General features: G+C 30.7%; 2 protein-coding genes across 2 annotated transcripts in view; one reads left to right on the forward strand and one right to left on the reverse strand.

The window, feature by feature from the left end:
- LOC105258629 (elongation of very long chain fatty acids protein AAEL008004) overlaps positions 1-23540 on the reverse strand; it is a 55503-nt gene extending 31963 nt beyond the window's left edge. Inside the window, exon 1 of the mRNA XM_011269990.3 lies at positions 23380-23540. The gene's annotated coding sequence lies outside the window, so the exon portion shown is untranslated. The remainder of the gene's footprint in view (positions 1-23379) is intronic.
- Positions 771-23635, forward strand: LOC105258628 (elongation of very long chain fatty acids protein AAEL008004). Its single transcript, XM_011269988.3, has 5 exons — positions 771-1400; positions 12468-12808; positions 17230-17367; positions 19203-19445; positions 23437-23635. The coding sequence occupies exons 2-5, from the start codon at positions 12470-12472 to the stop codon at positions 23614-23616; spliced, it is 900 nt and encodes a 299-aa protein (XP_011268290.1). The 5' UTR covers positions 771-1400; positions 12468-12469; the 3' UTR covers positions 23617-23635.
- The last annotated feature ends 667 nt before the right edge of the window (positions 23636-24302 follow it).

Consider the following 24302-nt stretch of genomic DNA (forward strand, 5'->3'; position numbering starts at 1 on the left):
ATAATATTTTTATTTCAATACCTTTAGCAATTAAATGAAAATTTTATTAGAATCGAATTTATTTCACATTTATTGAAATCTCTTCGTTTTCGAAATTTAATTAAGAAAGACTTTATTTATTATTTTCATTAACTTATAGATTTAAAACTATTGGCACTTTGATATTTTGACGATTTCAAATATAATACAAAATACCATATCTTTTTACTTCTTTTATTAATTTTAACATATTTTATATTATATTAATAAATATATAAGACTAATGAAAAATATAATTACGTTAGAAAAATTGCGACTACTTCAATATTCTCTTTTATAAGATAAGTAGAATTAATTATATACGAGCAAACTTTCACTGTAACATCAATTTTTCAAAAAAATGAAATTAATCAAATGTACATTTTATCCGTTTTCATCCTATTGAAATCCATAAGAGCGATCGCATATCCAGAAACCGTATCTACGAGAAAAGAAAATATGAAAGATCGTTTCGAAAAAAAAAACCAGTATGAATGACGATAGATTTTGGGGAATACCAGTCCGTTTCTAGAATCGGCCTCGACGTCGTCGGTTTCTCAACGGAGGTGCGTGTTTCGAATGGTATGTGACCTTGACCGAAGGGTGTCGCGCCCGTGATACGGAGACATCATCGAGAAGAAACACCTTTCTTCTCCTCCAGACACAGCCGCCTGAAAAGCGACCTTGACTGAGCGCGGATTTTGCAGACGATCACCTGGTAGAGCCCCGATCGGTGCAGCCCCTCCTTGCGCTCTCACGCGCGCTTAAACCCCACTTGGGTTAGCCAATACTTAAACCGCGGGCTTACCGTGCCGCAGACTATTCTCGCAGCATCGTCTGGTTAGACCCATAAGCGCACATCCGCACTGTACACGCGCGTACACGCGTTTCAATTTAGTGCGCGACCTCACGACCTTTGTTAGGACTAATCATTGTGCGCCGCGCGAATCAGCACTGATCGCGCGTATGCGATCGTGGGAGTATATGTAGCTACCTGCACGCATACAGGTGTTTTTTTTTGACCCCGCGAGAAAAAGGAAAGTCGCATGAGCGATCGGTGGACGGAGTGACGAAAGCCTCCCTCCGAGTCTCCGCGACCCTTTGCTCGTCGGAAGGGGATCCCCTCGCGATCGGTATCCATCACCAGTGTTCGTAGCATCGGTCGACGACGCGTTTACCAGGTTCGAGGGAAGTGCGCGAAAGTCGAACGAGCGAGTCTCCGATGATCCGTTTGATGCGTCGCTCGGTTTGATGCAGCATCGTTGAATCATCGTAGAGATTGGTAACTTCGGGTAACTTCGAAGTAGCCAAGAGAGCAGGAGTGGTGAAGTGCCCGGCCAGTTTCTGATCGACAATCGAATCCGGCGGACCGTGAGCGGAAGGTAAGCGGTTTTTGGGAAATCCCGTGGAGAGTGGAACGCGAGCGAGCGAACAATCCGAAACAAATTTCCGCCGCGAGAAATCGGGCCGATTCCTTAAACGGATCGATGCACGTACGCGTGCGAAAAAAATTATACTGCAAAAATCCGCATCTCTAACGAGTCCGCATCTCCTCGAGTGCATCATTTAAATTCTTTTGAGGTATGCTGCACATTAGAAAATTAGAGAAGATGAAGGAAATTTGACAAAATAATGATACGAGACTATCAATATCGGACTAGGAAGACAAATTCTGTGTCAGAAAAATTTTTTCCCATTATCTTACATGTTTTGCTCAAATAATGAAAATATGATATCGTTGTTAACACATATATGCATCCTACATCCAAAATCGCACGCGTGACCTGGCCACAAATCAAATAGTAGAGCAATACGCTAATGTCGTATAAAGGATTCATCCTACTATGTCTGTTTCACGAATCAACTAATTATAGTTAAAAAACAATATAGATACAGTAATCAGCCTAATACGAGCTAAACTGCGGATGATAGGTCAGTTAAAAAAAACAAAAAAGTAGAAAAATGTCGATAAGTCGCACTTATTAAGAGAGCAACTAAAAGTGAGACGTTTCAATGCTTACTTGCATCTCTTCAGTCACGAAGTGTTATAATTCAAAATATGGTAATTGCATCTCGAATATAGGAAGTCACACAACGTGTGTTGTGTGACAACTTGGTTTCTTTCTCTCTAGTAAAAATTACATACACAAAACATAAGAAAATGACTAAAAAATAAAAGAAGAAATTTGCGCAAAAAGTAAAGAACCGTTACAATTATATATAATAATCATTAGTAAAAAATCTTACTAAATCTCCTAAAATTTGAAACCTCCACACAGACTCGAGTCTTAATATTAAAAATTAAAAAAACAGTGTTGCGATAACGGCAGACAGTAAGACTATGAGAAGATACGTTATTCTCAACGCAATATAACCAGTACAAGATGAATAATTCCAGATCAATAATTACAGATTTAATACAGAAAAAACGATTAAAAAGCGAAAAAGCGAATAAAATAATTTCATGCACTGTAATACCGATGATGCAATAAATATCGATTAAATCGTTTATATTTTATATGCCAGGCTTATTAATATTCAAAAGCTACATTTAAATATTGACAATATCATCAACTCATTATATAATATATTTTAGCCCGTCAGAATATATATTTTGCACATTAAGGTTTTCTCCCGGATATTAATCGATATCACGTTTTGTTAATTTCGATCGATTTTAAAATGAATTTCGAAAAATAGAAACAATTACTTTAATATGAGATGACAAATATTTCCGTCAAAAAATTTCAGTAAATTTTTGTGAAAATATACACAAAAAGTTAAAAATGCAAAATTACAATTATTTTATTAACGCATAAACTATTGCAAAAATAATTATCGCTTCGCTATTTAAATCATATCCTGTTCATATTGATAAAGTAGACCAAGTAAATTTTCTTCGACGCAACTGCACAATTTCACCGTGTCACATGTATATTCTCATATCACAGTAAGTTCTTCGAAAAAATGTCACATTCATCATTTTTGACATTAACTCTCTCTCTCTCTCTCTCTCTCTCTCTCTCTCTCTCTCTCTCTCTCTCTCTATCTCTCTCTCTCTCTTTGCCATAATATTTTAATAAAGTATCTATCAAAAAATGGGTCAAATTTGATCGCATCTATACACACACACACATACAAATGTTTAAGAAATGTAGGCTTTTCTGAAAAAATTTACTTTAAAGAGATTCTACAAGAATATTGAGAGAGAGAGAAAGAAAGAACAAGATTTCATTAAATAAATGATCGCAATTTATCAGTCTGTTTAATATTTGAATATGTAAATGTACAGTCTTTAAAATAGCTGCGCACTTTTCATAACTAAGATGAAAAATATATACATTAGAAATGTCGCAGCTGTTTTAACTCAAAGTGTCTGATCCTACTATAAATGCTGCATATATGTTGTTTCGACAGATGATAGAAAAGAAGATCCTTTCTCGAGCTCTGTAAAAATTTGGCTCGTCTCGCAAAGATCTTCTCGCTGGTCTGTGTACACGAACGTGCATTCGCTTTGTATGAGCAACTACTTGTTATAATGTAACCCCTACGTATGTATGTCCAGGCACGTGAAATGCGTAACATTACACAACTGTCTCGAAACACGTCGTAATATTCGGCACAAGGTCGCTGGACCGTTTTCGAGCCAGTTTCTTAATAGCGACGCGATTTCGCGTATCCGAGGAAAACGAAATCTGCCCTTTTGAAGCGACATCAAATAAAATATAAGTTGCACGTAATGCAAAAAATTCTAGAATTTTTTAACAAAATCTTTGACTCAATTTGTAGTATTCAAATCTAATTAGATTCACAAAATGAGCAGCAAGAAATATATTAATTAATTTTTATGTAATTCACAAATATTCATACAAGTATACAAAATATCCATAAATAATATTAAATATTATATATAATACAGAATATGGTAAATTAAGTGTGCAAATCATATATACACACACAAATCATTTAATTGATACTTAATAATTGAATAATTATATTATGTCTTTGCTTAAATGAACAATAATGATATCCTAATAAACGAGAATTAGTCATTATTATATTACCATTAATAACAATATATCTTTCATGAAGCGAATAAAGTGAGCAAGATCAAAATAACAAAAAAAAATAAACTAATTATCTGAAATTATTATTTTCAAATACGTAATTAAATAACTATGATTATGATCATTTTCCATATCTTTTTCGAAATATTTATAGACTATATTTACCTTGATATTTACATCTAATCATATAAAAAATAAGATTTTTTCTTATTATAAAGATAAGAATTGTCTTATAATAGTACAGCATAAATTAAATATAAACATAAAAAAACGATTATTAACGAATTCTAATGTTTTTACATTCTAAATGAATACATTTGAATCGCAAAATCTTCCAATCTTGGATAAATCATAAAATATAAATATGCGTTTTACCAATCGAAAACATCATAAATGCCAATTTGTTTTGTAAAAACAACTTGGCCGATTTAAAAAAAAAGTATCTTTTTTCTTTTTTTATAGAAATTTATGGAAATTTGTTTTCAGTGTACAATTTTTATAATTGAATTATATCTAATATATTTATATCTATTTATATCTAATATATTTATATCTATGTTTATATCTAATAATATGTTTCTATATATAATATAATCAATTTCTTAATAAATTAGTTTGTTCCTTTAGAGATATTATATGTATGTAAATCAAATAAATATTTTTTAAATAAAATATTATGACAAAAACTTTTAAAAAATTAATTTTAATGTACAAAGAAATCAATAAAAAATGTTTTAAGCTAATTTATGTAAGCATCTTTCAAGTTCATTAATTTTAATAGTATCCCTGAAATGTTTATTACAGCATTAAATTTTAGACGAATAAAGATGAATGATAAAGTAATTTGATTAAATAATAATATAAGCTTCGTTCTCTCTGCCGAGATGAATGATCATCGCATGCAAAAGGTGTTGAAGCGACGAAAGAAATAAATCTCATATTTACACTAAAGATTAACGCACGATTTCATATGACACAATATGTGTCTCTGTAAAACTCTGAAGATATTTTGCGCTAGTCAAGGCTAAGATCTCTCCAACGGAGATTGCAGAATTTCGAAAGAGCGTTAACGTATCATTGCTTTTATCCAAATCGAGGACATTGAAGCACTTGAGAATTGCGGCAATTACTTTCAAGTTGTTAATAATAACGACATTTTCCTCTTCTTCATTCTTTCAACCACTATCTTCTAATTTATGCGCTTAGCATATTAGTTGATAATCTCGATTTATATTAGTGTCTAATCTAGTCCAAATAAGAAATGTATTCAGAACTCGACATTTTAGTGAAATCCATAATAATAATAATTCGCTGGCTGGAAGGAAAATCGAAATAAAATGTTAGAATGCGAATTGAAAACTGCGCGTCTCATAATTAACTCATCTAAAAGCCCTAACTCTAGATGAATAGCTGACAAAAAGGAAGGGACTACGAAAATGATGATGAGATAAAGTTTCACGATGTAATTGTTATACTTATAAATTATACCTCATTCTTTGTCAAGCAACTAAACAAAGCCATCACATTGAGCAATAAATTTCAATTATAAATGCAAGAAACGCGCGAAATGCTTTGAATTGTTTCAAATCGACTATCACAATCAAAATCTGTAATATTTATAAAAGAAAAACAAGATTGTAATCGATCGGATTTTGTGGTTTTACAGAAATGTTGAAACTTAGGAAAACTGAGAGAGAAATAATCTAAAGAGGAGAATGTACGTAATTTTCTATTGATTTAAAAAATTATTATAATTATATCAGAATAGAAGAAATTGCAGCACATTTATATCTTATCATTATTTCGAATTATTTCCGTCATTATTCTAATCTTTGACATTTGTGTATATAATTATATTATAATTTTATTAATTTCGTACATTTCAACTATTTTCTAATCCGTACTATACCATCATATAATTGATAATGTAATCATAAATCTACGCTTTTACTTAGACATTTCTAAGTAATGACGTTGTTATTCTCATTTAAGAGCGGTGAAAACCGTTTTTAAAAGTCGATAGATTTCGATCGCGCAAAAACAAACTAGTAGCACGGAGAAATTAGCGAATAATACCGGGTTTTTTTAATATATACAAAAGATTGCACGATGACGTATAATGAATAAATCGACAGAAAGAACCCGTTCTGAGATATAGGACATACATTTCCGAGCTGCGGGCAGAAATAATGCAGGAAGAGAACATCGAGAACAAATAGCAATGAGTATATGTTGTTAAAGAGAAATTTCACAAGAATGAGCGAAGAAGAAAAACTAAAAATCAATATAAAAATCTGTAATAATTATACACAAAATATTGCGCTCTATTTCTTTGTTTCGACGATAGTTAATTAACTCGAATAAGTGTAACAAACGATTGCATGAAGCTATAATATCTCGAATCTTTAAAAGATAATTAACTGTTTACTTTTTAATTACACTTATCTTGTTCGAAATACATAAGATGAGAGAACTTAAGAAATACATGCAATGTTATAGATACAATCGATGATACATATTTATCAAGCACGCAAAAATATTAAGAAATAAAATAATAGAGAAATAATAAAATCAGTTCACAAAATACTCGGCGAAAAATGGAATTGTTGTTTATCTTTTGTCGCACTTATATTAATGTGAATGCTACTTCTGATAATTTATCATTTATGAATGTAACGTATAACTTTCTTGACACAATTGTAATCCGGTCAATATAACCGGAATTTCTTAACCGCAATTTCTTAATTTCCTAGTCGCAATCGAACCAATTGCATTCTTCTTGCATAAATCAATGTCGTTAAGTAAGTTCCATTTAATCGATTAACTCTCGTCAAAAATATTGCTAAACGATTATTATACACAGAAAGCTGACATAGCAAAATTTTTAATCGGTCGAGAAAGCGAGACGAGAAAGAGAAGTGCACTGCAAATCTTTCGTAAAATTAGAACATCATGCTCAACATATGCATAAATATCGTTAGAATTTGTTAAAAAAATAATAGCTTTTTAACTTTATTTCCAAGAGTTTAAGTACATGAATTGAAAATATAAAAAATTAAAATATAAAAAATATAAAAAATATAAAAAATTTTTGCAAAATAATGAATTAAATTACAAAAATTAGAATGAATACTCTCTATTCTTTTTAGGCGAAATGTCACGGAAAGATCAAAACAATCTCGATAATGCTGAGCAAAAGTGATTGACATACGCGTTAAAGTTTTGATTGGAGACGATTAGTAGCACGAGATCAGAAAGTAACAAGAAATGCGCGCGAAAGGGAAGAGAGTAGTCGCATTCGAGAAAGTGCGAAGCGGAAGAAGAGATCGAGGAAGAAGAGAATAAAAGGAAGAAGAGTCACCTCTCCTGGCATGACAAATGTCTCACGTTATACGGCCGATCCCGGCAGAGGCCGACCTGCAATTAAACGGTCGAGACGACCCACTTACCCACTAAACTCAAAGAGCCATCCCGCCGCACGGATGTTACCATCACATCATCGGAATCCTCTCTCATTGAGAGAGAACTCGCTGACACTGGCTACACGGCATTTCTCTCTTTTTCCATCTCCCTCTGCTCGCCGATTTCATCTTCTTCGTATTTTCGCGGTCGTGCGAGACTTTCTCTATGTAACGAGTACCGTTTTACTCTACGGATCGCGCCGTCTGAACGATGTACCGAGAGATGAGACGTGAATCAGGATTCTTCATATAAAACGTGCCACTATTAACCTTGCCGAATTAATCCACCGCTCTCCCCAATAGATAAATTTAACGTTTAACATATTATAGTGATATCTTAAAGTAAAATGACAGGTGTTAAAGGATATATGATCCAAAGATATATATTTTAAATTATGTACAAATATATATACACGGTATCCCAGACCATCGGTACACCCCTTTCAAAATGAAAATAAATGGCTTTTATCAAAAATCGCGAACAATTTTGAAATACATCGGGTACGCTCTATCAAATGGTGATATTTTCAATTTTTGATTCCGACCAGAAATACGTCATCTGGATCGGAAGTTGAATTTTTTTAGGGGAACATGATACTTTTTATTAGAGATTCGAATTGTACATGAAAAAATAAGAGACTTTTGTATCAAACGTTTTTTCTAAAAGTGTCTCTGTCAATCTTAAAATTGACCCTCATTATTTCATCACAGTTACCTTCAAGATCAATTTTTAGATTGACAGAGGCACTTTCAGAAAAAAACGTTTGACACAAAAGTTTCTTATTTTTTCACATACAATTCGAATCTGTAATAAAAAGTATATTCCCTATATTCCCCTAAAAAAATTTAACTTCCGATCCGGATGGCGTATTTCTGGTCGGAATCAAAAGTTGAAAATATCACCATCTGATAAAGCGTACCCGATTTACTTCAAAATTGTTCGCAATTTTTGATAAAAGCCATTTATTTTCAATTTAAAAGTGTACGGGTGGTCTAGGACACCCTGTGCATACATACACACATACACACACACAAAGACATCTCGTTTCCTCTCATATATATAAATATATTTAAGAGATATGATTTTCTTCCTTTCTTTCAAAATTTTATTTCTCGTAAGAGAAAAATATCTATTTTCATGATTGAAAACAGATTTTTCGTTCTCAATAACGCATAATATAATTGATATAGACAAACTAATTTTTCTTACTCTAAAGATTAAAAAATATTGAACGTATTTGCGAATTCTCATCTGATACAAAAGCGCAACGAAAATAAAATCAATAAAATGAATAAAAATTCAATAAATTTTTATTTTAAAATTTAACGAAAAATCCACGTGTATAATACTTTCACTTAAACAACGTAAGAAATATTTGTAGAAACTTAGATCGTTAACCTAGATTCTCTCGGTAAACAGTGCAATGTATTTTTGCGTAATCCTAATCATAAACAATATTGACATCGCTGACATGACATGATTGTGTTTAAATAACCGGGCATCCGGTTATGCAAAATCGGAGGTTCATTCGTTGCGGAATGTAACGAAGGTTGCTCGAGAGTGCAAATGACCGATGTCTTTCCGTTTTGACACCCACATCATGTACATATATATGTACGCGCGCGCGCTATGTAAAAGATAAAAACCGATGATAAAAACTGACCATTGTATGGCGTAAAAAGGTGAAGGGCCACGTAACGACATTGGGCAACCTTCAGTCGCGTATAGCCGTTACTCCAGTTTTCGCAGTCCGGGCATTGCAATTTCAATTACGCAAACGCAAAAACTCTCCGCTAGCCTTAGAACACCGCACAGGCCACTGAGGCGATGATCGAATCGCGGCTCGTTTATTTTTCTGGTCTACTTGCCACTTGTTCATCCCCCGTGTCCATTTTAAAACACGTATTAATTTATAAGCGTATTTCGATAACCACACGCATAGATAAAGATGTTACAATAAACAATGTATTCCCTGTTCGTATAATTGGATATGATTGTGTGACTTATTTAGGAAAAATCCTTGAAATAATCGTTTCTCTAATCACTTGTTATTTGAAATCCTTGATATAATTTACTAATGATTTAATGTTAATCGCACAAGCGATTATCCCAAGGAATTATTCTTTTTAAAACAATGAGATGATACATAATTGAAGATAACACAAAAGTTCGGGAAAGTATCGTTTTAATTTATCAGATGTATATTTTCTGGAACTTGGTTTTTTAAACAAATTTTAAATATTAAATCGAGATAATTTTAGAATATGTACAATAAATTTCTTACATATACACGAAAACGTTTTTCAAAGGATTCAATGCATTTTGCAGTTGCATCACGATTACGGAAACCATGAGTAATCAAATTGTGAGACTATCGTAGTTACGATCTTTTCTCCCTCGTGCAATTTTCTCTAAACTGTGTCTTCAAAAAATTGCAATACTTAATTCGCATGTCCGCCGAAAGTATCCGAGTTACATCATAAATACGGAAATCATAAGCAATCGACTGTTACGAATCACGAAGACGCAGTCGCGCTATTCTCGCGATTCCATTCCATTCGATTAGTCGATGTCACCCAACATGACGAAGTGGGAAAAAAATCAGCGAGAGTCTCCGAAAGATGATTACATGGAGTTCCCTAAATCGAGCGCGGAAGTGAAAATCGATTGCGAAAATGATTTAGGCGATTACGATCTCTTACGAGAACAGACTGTCTCCTTTGTCGCGTTATACAAATTGGTTGTCATGCGCGAAAATTCGCACGACTCATGTATAATAATCTAATACAAATCGTCTACGGGAATGTAATCTAATGACCATACGGTAAAACGGTATTGATGCACGGTAAGATATAAACTTTTTTCGCGATGAATGACGAGAAAGTGTTATTCGTGAATTAGTGCTGTTCATCGGCAACATTTACGACTAATAATTTGCTAAACATTTACGAATAATAACAACAAGCTCTAAATCTCGAAAAGTGCATTACGTGACATGGCAGCGACAGAGTGCTGAACATGCGACGCACATCCTCAATTATTATGCACAACATGATTATCCTGCAATTACGCAAAAAACTTATCGGAAAAGGTCAAATATTCATAAACACGATTATGTATGTATATATAATAAAAAATATGAAGAAAGATGTAGCGATGATATTCGGAAAAAATTTATTCTTTTTATGTTATTGATTTTTTTATCTTCTTATCTTCATATATTGCAGATTCACGTGTGGAATGTAATTATAAAATATGTACATTAGATAAATATTTAGTTCGTTAAAAATACAGAAATAATTAATTTAGATTAAAAATATATACTTTTAATGTAAATTAATTATTTCTGTATTTAAAAAATATATATTTTTAATGTAAATTAATTATTTCTATATTTCCAACGAATTAAATATTTATTATTGTATATATATAATATTTGTATTCGCAATCCTGACATCATTGCACTCGCTCATAGGGACAAAGATACAGTGATTTATTCGTGTGCAAAACAAGACAAAGAAAAAATACGAGGTGATTAATGGAGACGATAAAAACTAAAGAGGGAGGGAAGGAAAGGAGACCGGTTGACATCCGTACATAAAGTCACAGCGAAAGCGTGGCATGATGACTTCGCGATAACGCGAGAATTCTTAATGATGTCCTCGACGAATTCCCTAAGCCATTGCGTTCATACAGGCTAGATTCGCTTCGATCGATGGTTAGGATTATATGTATAATTGCGCATCAACGTGAGCGGAAAGAATTATTCGCGAATCTCGATTGCGAAATTGCATCGTTTGAGAGAATGCAATTTAGTCAGTCCATGATGCACAATAAATGTATATGCATAGAAAGAAGACATATTCGTGAAAAAAATAAATAAATAAATATTAATTTTCTTAAATAAAATTAAAATTTATTAGAATATTAATAATTTTAATTTAAACTAAAACACACATATAATAAAATTTAATTTATTTAAAAATTAATATTTATTTTTTTATGAAAATGTTTTTTTCTTTTAAAAATATTTTATTAATTTTTCATTTCAGAATTCATTATTTTACATCAAAAATAACAATTTTTTTTACTTCTAACAAATTTCAATTTATTCAATTTTTTTAATAATTTATAAAGTGTACGATTTGCTCGATCAGAGATATTAACTGTAGATGATCTGATAAAATTGAATGCCTTACTCAATAAAAATTGCAAATATCGAAATCTGATTCAAACAATCAATTCAAATGAATCTGATTGTAGCTCAGAGCGCAACTAAGCGCAACCTACGCAAATACATATATCCGACAATGAATCGAATCAAGCCAATATTTATTAATGATATGCAGAGAATTGAAAATTTACAAATCTTTATTATCCTTCTATCATTAAAGAAATGGTTTATTGTTCTTTCACATTCTTTGTAAAAAATATTGATGATTTTAGCATATATGTCTTAATAATATTCGGAAAAAAAATATATTTCTCTCGCGTTTGCATCTGTATCATTCACAAATTAAAGTATTTTTCCCTCGTCACTCAATCTGATAAATCAGCATTTTGCGCACATATTGCACATATTATTTACTCTATGTATTATAAATCAAAATATTCTGAAATTATTTAACATAATAATTTTTATAAAATTTCTGATTATATTTAAAAATTATGATTTGATGAGTAATGTGAAATTTTGGGAAAAATTAAAATTAAAATTAAAATTTAATTAAATAAAGTTTATTTTTAACAATCAATAAAATTTAAATTTAATTAAATAAAGTTTATTTTTAAATTTAATTAAATAAAGTTTATTACTTAAATTTAATTAAATTTTAAATTTAAATTTTAAATTTAATTAAATTTAAATTTAATTAAATAAAGTTTATTTTTAACAATCAGTTTTCATAATCTTTTTTCTAGAAATGGCATCGGCGGCAGCGGAGTTAGTAGCGGAAAGGGAGCCGGAGCTCATTCTCGAGATGACGGACTCAAACAGAACCTTCGTAGGCGCCCAGGGCTTGGTTAAGATGGCCTTAGATCAATACACGGAAATTCTCGCGACAATCTCGGATCCTCGTGTCGGTGACTGGCCACTGATGGACTCGCCTGTACCAACAGTTCTCATTGTACTCCTTTATATGTATGGCGTTGTCATATTCGGCCCGCGTATGATGGCCAACAGAAAGCCGTATAAACTCAGAAATGTCCTGGTAGCGTACAACGCATTTCAAGTTGTCTTCTCACTAGGAATGATGTACGAGGTAATTGAATTTTTTATAACTTTCTATTATGATTAATCGAGGATATGATAACATTAATTTCATCTTTTTAAGAAAGTAAAATAAATTTATGATTCCTCATCAATATAAAACCAACATATGTATGTGTTGTTTCCAAATAATAATAAATGTATAATAAATTCAAAAAATGACATATTTAGTCTCATCTAAAAAATCTATAATATTAATAATCCCGATAAAATTTTTTAAATATCTTATATGATTCAAAATCTATATATTTTACATAAAAAATTAAATATCTTGCAATGTTAAAAATCGAAAATAGATACTATTAAGAGACTAACAAAGATTTTTTTTATTTACGCTTTAACGTTTTAAAAAATTGAAAATTTTTAAATAAATATATAAAGCAAAATATATGTATTGTACGTAAAAAAATGTTGAAGAAGATACAATTAAGTTATTAGGTAAACTAATACAAACTGATTATTGAGAGAATCATGAAAGTAGAATCTCGATAAAGAGGCACACGAGCTAGAAATCGTATAATTTGTGATCATACTACCTTTAGGCGGAAAAATATGTTCACGAGGAAGAGAATAACAAAAGATAAGAAGAAAAGGAGAGAGTACGTGCATGCGAGTGACTAAAAAAGAGAGAGAAAGAGAGAGCTCGATATGACCTTGTCCAAGTCACCCTTGACATTCACGTCTTCTTATAGCCATCATTAGATCCTTGCTATACAGGAAAACACATACACGACGCACAAAGTTCACGAACGCTAACGATCCGTCAGGATCTAAAGACTCGGCAATCGAAGCCAGTCAAGCAACTTCTGCCTCGTTATATAGGTCACGATATAAGTATGCCATCGGTATAGTACGTATTCGCGAGATCGAAAAGGATTGAATCGCTAGTCGCGGAGATGACGATGAATCGAAGCGAACAGTATACGAATTCGCAAGATTGCTACGGTTAATAAAGTGTGACGGTGAAAGGAGATGCTGAATAATCGCGTAATCATTGACAAAGAGAGAAAGAGAGAGATCGAGAAAGAAACTTCGACCTAGAACTTCAATTATGCTGCGCGAAAAGTCTATGTAACACGCGACAACCAAATGCGATAATTCCCATAAGATACGTATTATAATTACGTATTGTAATTAAACGTCATCCGATCTTAATTAGATATGTTGTACAGTATTTAATCAATCGTAATACGTACAATAAATAAGCGACTTATATCACTATTATCGCGACGCTCACATAAATCACTGTACGCTCAAAATTCGCTAAAAAATAATGTGGTGACCAGATCAGAAAAAAACGTGAATTAATCAAAATGAAACGAGTCAAATGACCAGAGACAGGAATATAAATTTTGTACAATATTCTCAATTAATTTTCACTAAGCGAAAATGAATAAGAAATGAAGAGCAAGATTTAAAAAATAAAATATAAAATTTGACTCTTTGATTCTACCATGTTTTAAAAACAATAAATTAAAAAACAAATTATATAAGAAAATTTATATTTTAATCAATTTTTCAATTATTTTGAATTAGATTTAATGATCTTAATTAATTTTAATCGTTAAAAGTTTTATTTTCTTTCATAATAATATTTAATATAGTTTAATACAATGATTTTTAAAGCACATAAATTATAGATTTTCTAAATTAATAATCATAGATATTAAAAACGATAATAATTATAAATATGAAAGATTATACATTCATTTTCTTAATGTTATCAATATTAATATTTCCATAAAAATGCACTTATTATTGTAAGAAATTATATAATCTTTTAAAATAAATTTTTAAAGTATGCATAAATCAATAAGAACAAATGAGTATTTAAGAATTATTAAAAAAACTCATCATAAATAGAAATTATTAAACATATTTTAACTGAGTTCCATTCATTCCTCGAGAGTTTATATATTTAATTTGATTTCAAACAGACAGCAGTATAAGCTTATTATAATTTCAAAGCGAAGTTTCAATAAAAATTCTAATAACAACTAAAATTTTAAATCAAAAGTTGTAAATTTCAATTAATTAAGAAAATTTTAAATTTCTGATAAAAATTTTTAATACAGATATACAGTCTCTCCAATCAATATCATTTCCAATTCGCGCATTTATTTCGGATTCGAGAAATATATTTAAAAAATGTAACTATTATGTGTAACTATAATAATTTCAACATTTTGAAATTTCCAATAATGTAAACATAGAAATAAGAAATTATATTCCTTATAAATTTTGAAAAATTTCATTTTCTCGTAAGCTATTAATTGGATATAGCGCATTAAAAGTTCTGCTCGTAAATTTAGTGGTAAAATTGCTCAATAAAGAATTTACAATTTTAGAAACAGAGATTACATTTCTCCTTCTTTGATAGTAACCTTGACCTACTGATTACCGCATAACTAGGCGTGGTCAATATCTTTATTTAGCAACCTTGTTCTGAACAAGGTTATCAAATACGAAGCATCCGCTTTGTAATAATGTAATTAAAATATTAATTTCGCAACTCTCTTGTCTTTCCCCATTTATTAATCGTCTATTTCTCAAATGGAAAGATATTAATCAGGAACTAATTTATATTTTGTAGTTATATCATTTTTATTATCATATTTTTAGCTAACATATTTTAACAGATTTCTTCTGTAAATATAATAGAAATATGGCTCTTATCTTTTTAATATTTTCGCAAATTTCACATATCGATACAATGCAATTTTACATGAATTATTAATTGCATGCATTTTTATTGCAATCCTTAGAGATAAAAAGACTTAAAATATATAAATATTCACAAAATTTCGTGTAAATTTTTACGTCGACAGCACTAAATACTTTTTGTTAAAATTGTACTTAACATTTTATTTAACTATTGTATTTGTAGTAAATGCAAAATATATACGTACGCATATTAATATTACATATTAATATTACAATATTTGAAAATGTTCTTTCTTTTCGTATCATCTATATATCGATCTCAAAGGTGACAAGAAATATGCATAAAGAGGTATAGTATTTCATAGCGACTACAATGTTGCTTAATCGGTTTATGCACTCGTACGCATTTCGTTAGCAACGAGACGTCCGGTTTTCGACTTTCCAGTGCTTTCCTTTTCGACTTTAAAGTGCTAAACCTCATTCACTACTCCCACGGTGCACGAAAATACAAAGTAAAATTTCGTGTGGAAGAACAAGAAACAACAAGAGACGATTTTTCATGCGCAATAGAATGGATAATAAACGGTTGCAACTACGCGAAAGTTTATTTTACAGAAGCAAGTAACCGCAGTAACTGCCGTTTCTGTTAGAGAGTCAATCGGAATAGCTTTTTATGTACGAGATGGAATAACTTTTCAAGATATTTCTATTCGTTCAGCTATGTAAATTTTAGTTTATTCGACACTTATAATCTTTTAACAACTATTCTTTTTATATTATTTACTAAGTAAAATAATACACGTGAGTCATTGTCAAGATTACATGAGGCTTACATAAACAGTTTTAGAATAAAACTGTTTATTTTATATAAATATATAAATTATAAATTTTATATATTTATATACTTTCTAAAAATAAAAATATTTAAAAAAAATTTTTTTTCTCATCAAATATTTCGTAAAATTTTCTCACGCATATTGCTTAAACCGTTTAAAATAACAAAATATAATAAACTAAATAAAAAGTTATTATAAAAAAGAAGATACATATCAGTAGGAGAAAAATGTATTTATGTAGGAGAAAAATAGATTTATTATGCAAATGTTAAGCAGATAAAATATGCAAAAATATGCGAAACGGAACATGTCGGCCTTAAAACACATAGTTTCTCCTGAAACTATTTTATGCTTAGTCACTTACTATATGAAAGCTAATAATGTGCAATCTTCACGATAAACATTTATAACTGAATCTAGAACAACACACACAAATCAATGAAATAATAATATATTTACTCAGAACGCAATTAGCAATTAAATGTAGCGATTACATATATCTGTCTAAAGAGAATATAAAGAATTTTTTTTAGTATTTTTTATAAAATATATCTATTTAATCTAAAATAATAAATTTTATTACATTATTATTTTTCAATTATACTGATTCTGCAAGGCATATTTAATTTTATTATTTATAGAAAGTAGAATTATACTAACTCTCTGTTTTGCGCGATCCAATATGGTGAAATACAACAAATGTTTGCTCAAACCGATAGTATACAAAATTATATTTCATCAACTTATGTTGAAGTTCTTATACGTAAACAGTTCTTATAAATATCGAAATGAATGAATTGAGACATCAATTATTTTTAATTGACCTATGAGGTCACTAAAGAATCAAAATTGTTTTATTGGAACTAATTGATATTGAGTGACATCTAATTAGATGTTTTTTGTTTTTTTATAGCACTTGATGTCCGGATGGTTACTTGACTACAGTTACAAGTGTCAACCGGTTGACTATTCCCACAATCCATCCGCTCTGAGGATGGCAAACCTCTGTTGGTGGTACTTCATCAGCAAATTTACGGAATTCGCTGACACGGTATGACTCACTTTCATACATTCGTGTGACATATATAATAATAATAATAATTAAAAGGTCAAATCAGCAAATTTAAAGAGAAATTTCTTTGGACTTTAAGAAAAAATTAAAAACAAACTAACAAAATTAAAAAATATATATATATATATATAGATGTATATTATTAATAAAATCAATATATAATCAGGTACGATTAAACAAAATGTTATAATATATTAAAATAAACACAATATGAAGAAAGTATTACGTAGATTTTTAAATGATAAGAATCACGCGCAAAAAGTCATATAAACATTTGATAATTTCCTTTGAAATGGTGTTACATTCAAAACGTTAAAACAAGAAACAAAATTATCGTATCGAGACGCACTTTCTAGATTTAGAATATATCTATTAATAAAATATTTTTAGTATATATCTTAAAACAGTACTTTTTCTTTATAATAAATAAAAAATGAATAACATGCAATTATAAATGTATCTTTATGACATAAACTAGAGATCTATACTCCAACTTATTCACTTCGGACAGAAACAAAAATATTCAATATATCACGTTATATATTCAATAATATTTTTATATACTGTGTTATTCACATTATTTTTAATGAAAATGTCGTCACATGATCAATTTTTTAAACAATTTACAAACTTCATTATTTGACATTTTAATGAACAAGAAAATTATATAAATCCAAATTATATTAAATTATAAATTATAATTAATAATTATTAGTTATAAATTATAAATGTACAAACTAAAAGAAAAAGACTCTATTATCTATTTGCACTTTCAAAATTTATTTTTTTGCAAAATTTCTCTCTCTTTCTCTCTCTCTCTCTTTCGTTTTTTCTTTTTCTCTTTTTCTCTATCAAATTATGCTATCGATTAAAAAAAAAATTATTACCTATTTTTTATTTCATCACACACGATCTAGTGAACCCTGTACTTGCGACAGATATGTATATGCATAAGAAATATAGATCCTGAGTAAAGAAAGAGGCGAAGTATATATGGTTAGCTTATTTCACGAAAATCGGATAATCACGTACATATATGCTCGTATATCCCTTCTCTCGATGCAATAACCCTTAAGCAATCGTTTCCATTAGCGCGAGCGAGCTGCGCGGGCAGCACCGAATTACTTGTCGAGCACGCAATCATGCTGGCGGATAAAAGGAGCAGATAAGATTTAATCAGGCGATCGCTGATTTGTTAGACTCTGACCGAAGGAACCAACAATTCGCGAAGTGGATGTTAGCTTACCTATCTACCCTTGCAAGAGAGAAAGTGCCTGTTAGTCTTTCAACAGCATGCGTACGAAACCCAACCGAACATAGGAATCATCGCAAAACAGATTCTTTTATTGTTCATTGCTCAATTTTAATAACGATGTATGTTGCCACTATTAAGATATTTTCGAAAAGATATACGGTATAAGAGCTTAATTTGCCAAATTATTACAACAGTGAAAAATATTATCCACTATAAATATACTTTATATTAAATAATTATATTAAATATGATTAGATTATTTATATTAAATAATTAATAATTTTTTATTTATTTTTTCATGTTGAAAAATATGACTTGAAATATATGTATATATAAATATATGATATAATACGAAGATATATTTTCATAATTTATGACAATGTAGTCTAAAGAAAAGCAATTCCTTAAACTCATTCCTATCGGAACTGAATTTTACATAGTTTAACAATCAATTATTTTCTATCTATTTAAAACGTGAGTCAGCGAATCTAGACCTAAGCTGAATAACAGGAAATTATGACCTCAGAAAATGTCGTAACGTTACTCGTTGAAATTTCAGATATTCTTCGTATTACGCAAGAAGGACAGCCAGGTGACATTCCTGCATTTGTATCATCATTCTCTCACACCTCTAGAGACGTGGATATGTGTGAAATTTATCGCGGGCGGTCATGGTACTTTGGGTAATCTTATTAATAACGCAGTACATGTGATCATGTATGCGTATTACATGTTAGCAGCCATGGGCCCGGAATATCAAAAGTACTTATGGTGGAAGAAGCACTTGACCACAGTACAACTGGTAAGTAAGCGAATCTAATTAAATTACACATTCTTTTGTAAATGTTCATATGTTGTTTCAAAAACGGAATTAAAATTAAATCAAGTCGAAATACATGTAATATTTTTTAAGTGGCATATTAAGGTAGAATTTAAAATCATAAAATTAACAACAATGCAAAAATTTTTATCTGTAATTATATAATTAAAAACGCAGTATAAAATTATAGAAGAAATAAACTTCCGAATTATAGATCATGTTTAATACATAAATTATATATTTCATAAATAAGTTATTTGTTTAAAAAATGGTTTCTTCAGAGCTCTCAGTCACTGTTACCATAAATGAATCTTATTATGCGTTCTCCGGGGATAGATTTTTCCTCTCCCTTTCAAGCACAGTGTATGCAATGTATAATTTACAATGTACAATTCGATTTAATGCCTATCGGTGATTTACAAACACAAGAATGCTGAGCGAAATTCTGGGCGAGTATGATATAGTAAAAATGCACACATGATTCAATATTTCAAATGCGATTGTTGTACGGTATTAAGCGATTTTCTCAATGAATCAAACCGATTCGTGATACCTTCTTCTTGCTCAACACAAGTTTCGCGATAATAATTCGAGTCGTTGAAAGTGAACGGATAGAAGCACTACTGACCCGTTGCCTTAAAGATTTAAAGGGTGTGCATCGGTAACACGCAAAATATGCTAATTGTCCGTTAAGACACGTAGCGTATTTGCTTTTCTCCTGTAAGTCCGCTTGTCAATACAATACCTGCCTTTTTCATCGCTAAGAATGTTAAAATCAACGGTTTTTTAAATAAAAATTAATGAATATTAATTCCGGAATAATATAAAAAGAAATAAATGTATGATTATTTTAATAAAAGTAACGTTCTTTTTTTAAACAAAGAGAAAGAGAAAAAATAGGAAATTTTAGTAACTGTCTAAAATTGTCCTCGCTTCGCGCCAGTAACTAAAGTCTACGATAGAACGTACTTTTCATTGCCCGTTTTTTTTGCGTGCCACTTTACTGGTTGCGGTTTAGGATCCAAAACTGGTCTCGCAACATTCGGCGTTTTCCGTTACAATAATCGTAGCGATTTTAAATCAATCGTTTCGGGACATTAAATTCGTACAAAAATTCTAATGAATACTATACTCGAATTTGCATTTACAATTTGCATTTACAAAAAACTTATAACGAGACATGTTTTTTGCGTAAAATTAAAATAAATTGTACGAAAATAGCATATTCATGAATGTAACGTATTTTTAAACAAAAAATGTGATTCTGATTATAAACGTATGGAAACGACGTAAGACTATTAAGATTTTATTATAATTCCTTTTTTATTCGTTAATCCGTTAAATCAAGTTCAACACTGCTAAAATTTTTTTACTGTACCGATACACTCTCAAAACATACAGGGAGTATATTTTCTCAAGTATCTATCTCTGCCTTTTTTTTCTCTCTCCGCCCATATTTAATAGAGATATATTCATGACTTAAGAAGATTCTTTTAATATTCTCAAGCTTTTGCACATCATGGCAAAATTGATTCGTTCCCATCGACGATATCTTTTCAAATCGAGAAATATGAAATACCTAAGATTGATTTTAATACTGGGAAGAGGACAAATTTTTGACAAGGTATAAACGCCTTCGCGACACCTTCCCCTCTCTCGCCGGATATATAATACGTTGCTCGAACGAACTCGCCATCGCGTTCGCGGATTCTGGGCCATCGGCCTATACATTCGTGCTCGTTAGAGATTAGTCGGTCTCTACCCAGGCAAAATTTCATACGTCGTATGTGCACATGAAAGGTAGGGGTGAGGGAAAGTGAAAAGTACAACGCGCGTTGGGCAATTCGACTTGACTAGACCTCGCTTTAAAGCCGGCCATCGGACCCGGCCAACCACGCTGGCGGTGGCGCAACAATTTGGCATTCCGATATGTCGTACTGTGGCACACTGTCTTGTACCACCACCATTGCCCTACCCCGACACCATCATCATCATCACCGCCGCGTTGTCGTTGTCATTGTCGTCGTCGTCGTCATCGTTGTCAACGTCGTCGCTGCAACCGGCAGCATATCGCGAAAGGTACCGCGAACCGGCTGCATACCTATGAAGCCTCACCTAAATACTTACTTATCCCGGCTTACCTCGCAAGACCCTCGATCCGCTACATGCCAGGTATAGGCACAGGTGTATTCGCTTCTGTTCGCCTTTTTCCCCACCCCCGAGAAGTTCCATCTCGCGAAAAAACGTACGGATAGATAAGGATATAACCAGCCACCATTTGTAAAAAAGAATTTCATCGATGACGAAATTAAATCGAATGGTAGATAAATAGCACGGGTGTGTTTTATTACGGACGGTAATTGCTAAATCAATTATTGCGACTATAGAGAACTTGAAAAAGTATGTAATTGTTCAAGTAAATAGTAATTGAAAAATATTCGATGATAAGAAGAAATTCGAGAGATATAATAGAAACATATACATATGATTTAATTATTATTTAATAATTAATGAGCACTTTTATTTGCAACATTTTAAAGTCAATCTCATAAAGAATTAAAGATTAGATTACAGTAATAGAAAATATTTTCACAACCTTCTTAATAAATAAATTTAATAGCAAGATGCCTGACATTTAAGTAAGTAAAAATGAAAGAAGAGGTTTTAGCAAGTTTTATCTAAGAGATTCTACACGTACGAAATATCAATTGTAAATGTTAATTTATATATTGCACGATATACTAATATGTACATAAATTATAGAAAATTTTATAATGATATAAGTTACTTCAATATCAGTTGAAATTAAATGATCTCGCATATTTTTGTTCCTGATTAAATATTAGATTATTACAACAAAGAGATCTTTTCTCTCGAATTGATAATAATCAAATGAGGCATTTGACATTTAAATACGAACAGAAATGAAAGAGCTTTACAAAAGTTACAATTCAAAAAATCCTACACGCATTTCATAAGATGCAAATGCAAATATCAAATTATCACGATATGAAAATAATTTTCTCAGTTAATTCTGATTATATCCTAATTATATTTATTTTCTGGCTATATCTTTGATTTAATTTAATTAACAACATCTTCTAACATATTTTTTTAATTAATGAAACTATTAAAATGTTCAAAATATAAGTTTCTTAGAAGTAGCATTTGCTCATGAAATATAATCATTCGTTCGCAATTGTTTTATATACTTTAAGCAGAAGAACGGATTAGAATAGATTGATATACCGAAAGTATATCTCGATAATAAAGCATGGCAAGTTTTTACCAAATGAACACGCGATAAATTTAGCTATCGGCTCGCGAAAACTCGGCCACACACATACATCTATATATACTTTCTATAAATCGGTTAACAGTGTCTGACTTTATGTATGATGATTCGCCCTATTGAATGGACTTTTTTTTGTACAAGCCCTCAAAAACAATTTATGAGAAACATCAGTAGGTAAACTTTAAAAAGTTTTTGCCCGTACTACTGTTGTTTCATTCACGAATCGGCCTCTCGATCGTTAAGAGAACGAACATGTGGTAAGCAATGGATTTATGAGCAGTTATTGCTACATAATGTATATTGGCGCATTTTCTTCGAATTGCTTGATGAAGTCAATCGTGTTGAGCGAACTAATCGCAATACGCAACACGACTGTGCAAGAGGCTCGAGAAAAAGATCTTTGTATAGAAGATATAATATATATATGGCTTATGAAATATGACGAAATCAAGAGTATTAAACCAAGTAGAAGTACAAGATAGTACAAGATAATATATAAAAAAGACGTAAATTTATGTTAATTATCTTGCCAATTATAAGTTTTGTATATTCGAAGCTAAAATTCCCATACTTCTAAGTTTCCGTTATTAGCTATAAATTATATTCTTTTTCTTTACTCACCAAAGTTGTTCATGATTTATGGTGTCCGGCTATATCGCTATTTGCATTAATTTTCAGGTACAGTTCTTCGTGGTATTCGTGCACAGCGCGCAGGCCTTCATTTTTGACTGCGGTTATCCGAAACTGGTAGCGGGTCTTCTTCTACTTCACTCGTTGATCTTTATCGTGCTCTTCTCTGACTTTTATAGGACTGCTTATCGTAGAGGAAAATCTGCGAAGAAACTTAAGGCTGAATAGAATACATGAAGAACATATGGAAGAAAAAAAAATCTTCGTTCTTATGTGTTGGACAGAATATGCGTACACATACACACATGTCACGAATTCGTTCAAATATAGCTCCCTTCTACATCAGTGAATCAACTTCCAAAACCTGTCTCTGTATATCGACGAATAAGTGTGTGTGTGTATATATATATATATATATATATATATATATATATATATATATATAATATTCAGAATATGCAGTTGTGCAAAAGGAAACTTCAAATATACGCAATAGGAAAAATATCATAATTCTTAATGTATTAAAAAAAAATGGTGAAATTTTATATATATGTGTATATATATAAAAAAGGAAAGAGAAAGAGAAAGACAGATGTCAGATGAGATGAGTAAAAAATCCATTGCCACCACTTTCACGTCAACACACTTTCATATTTATAAAATTTTCCCGTATATATAAAATAATTCTACTTATTATTTTATATATATATATAAAATTTTTTATGTATATTATATGTGTGTAATATGTATATATATATATATATATATATATATATATATATATATATATAATAGATAGAGATGTATAGATGTTTAAATATAACAATTATAAAGTTGCAAGTAATGAAAAAACTTAATGATGACAAGAAAAACTGATAAGTAAAGAAGAAGAAGATGATCAGTCGGCCAATGGG

This window comes from Camponotus floridanus, unplaced genomic scaffold (assembly GCF_003227725.1).
Source record: "Camponotus floridanus strain SB8 unplaced genomic scaffold, Cflo_v7.5 scaffold40, whole genome shotgun sequence".
NCBI lineage: Eukaryota > Metazoa > Arthropoda > Insecta > Hymenoptera > Formicidae > Camponotus > Camponotus floridanus.

Excerpts from the sequence above, each read along its gene's own strand:
- LOC105258628 (XM_011269988.3), top strand. The coding sequence starts at position 12,470 with ATGGCATCGGCGGCAGCGGAGTTAGTAGCGGAAAGGGAGCCGGAGCTC. Across the intron at positions 17,368-19,202 it reads TTACGGAATTCGCTGACACG|ATATTCTTCGTATTACGCAA; the intron begins GTATGACTCACT and ends TTGAAATTTCAG. Across the intron at positions 19,446-23,436 it reads ACTTGACCACAGTACAACTG|GTACAGTTCTTCGTGGTATT; the intron begins GTAAGTAAGCGA and ends ATTAATTTTCAG.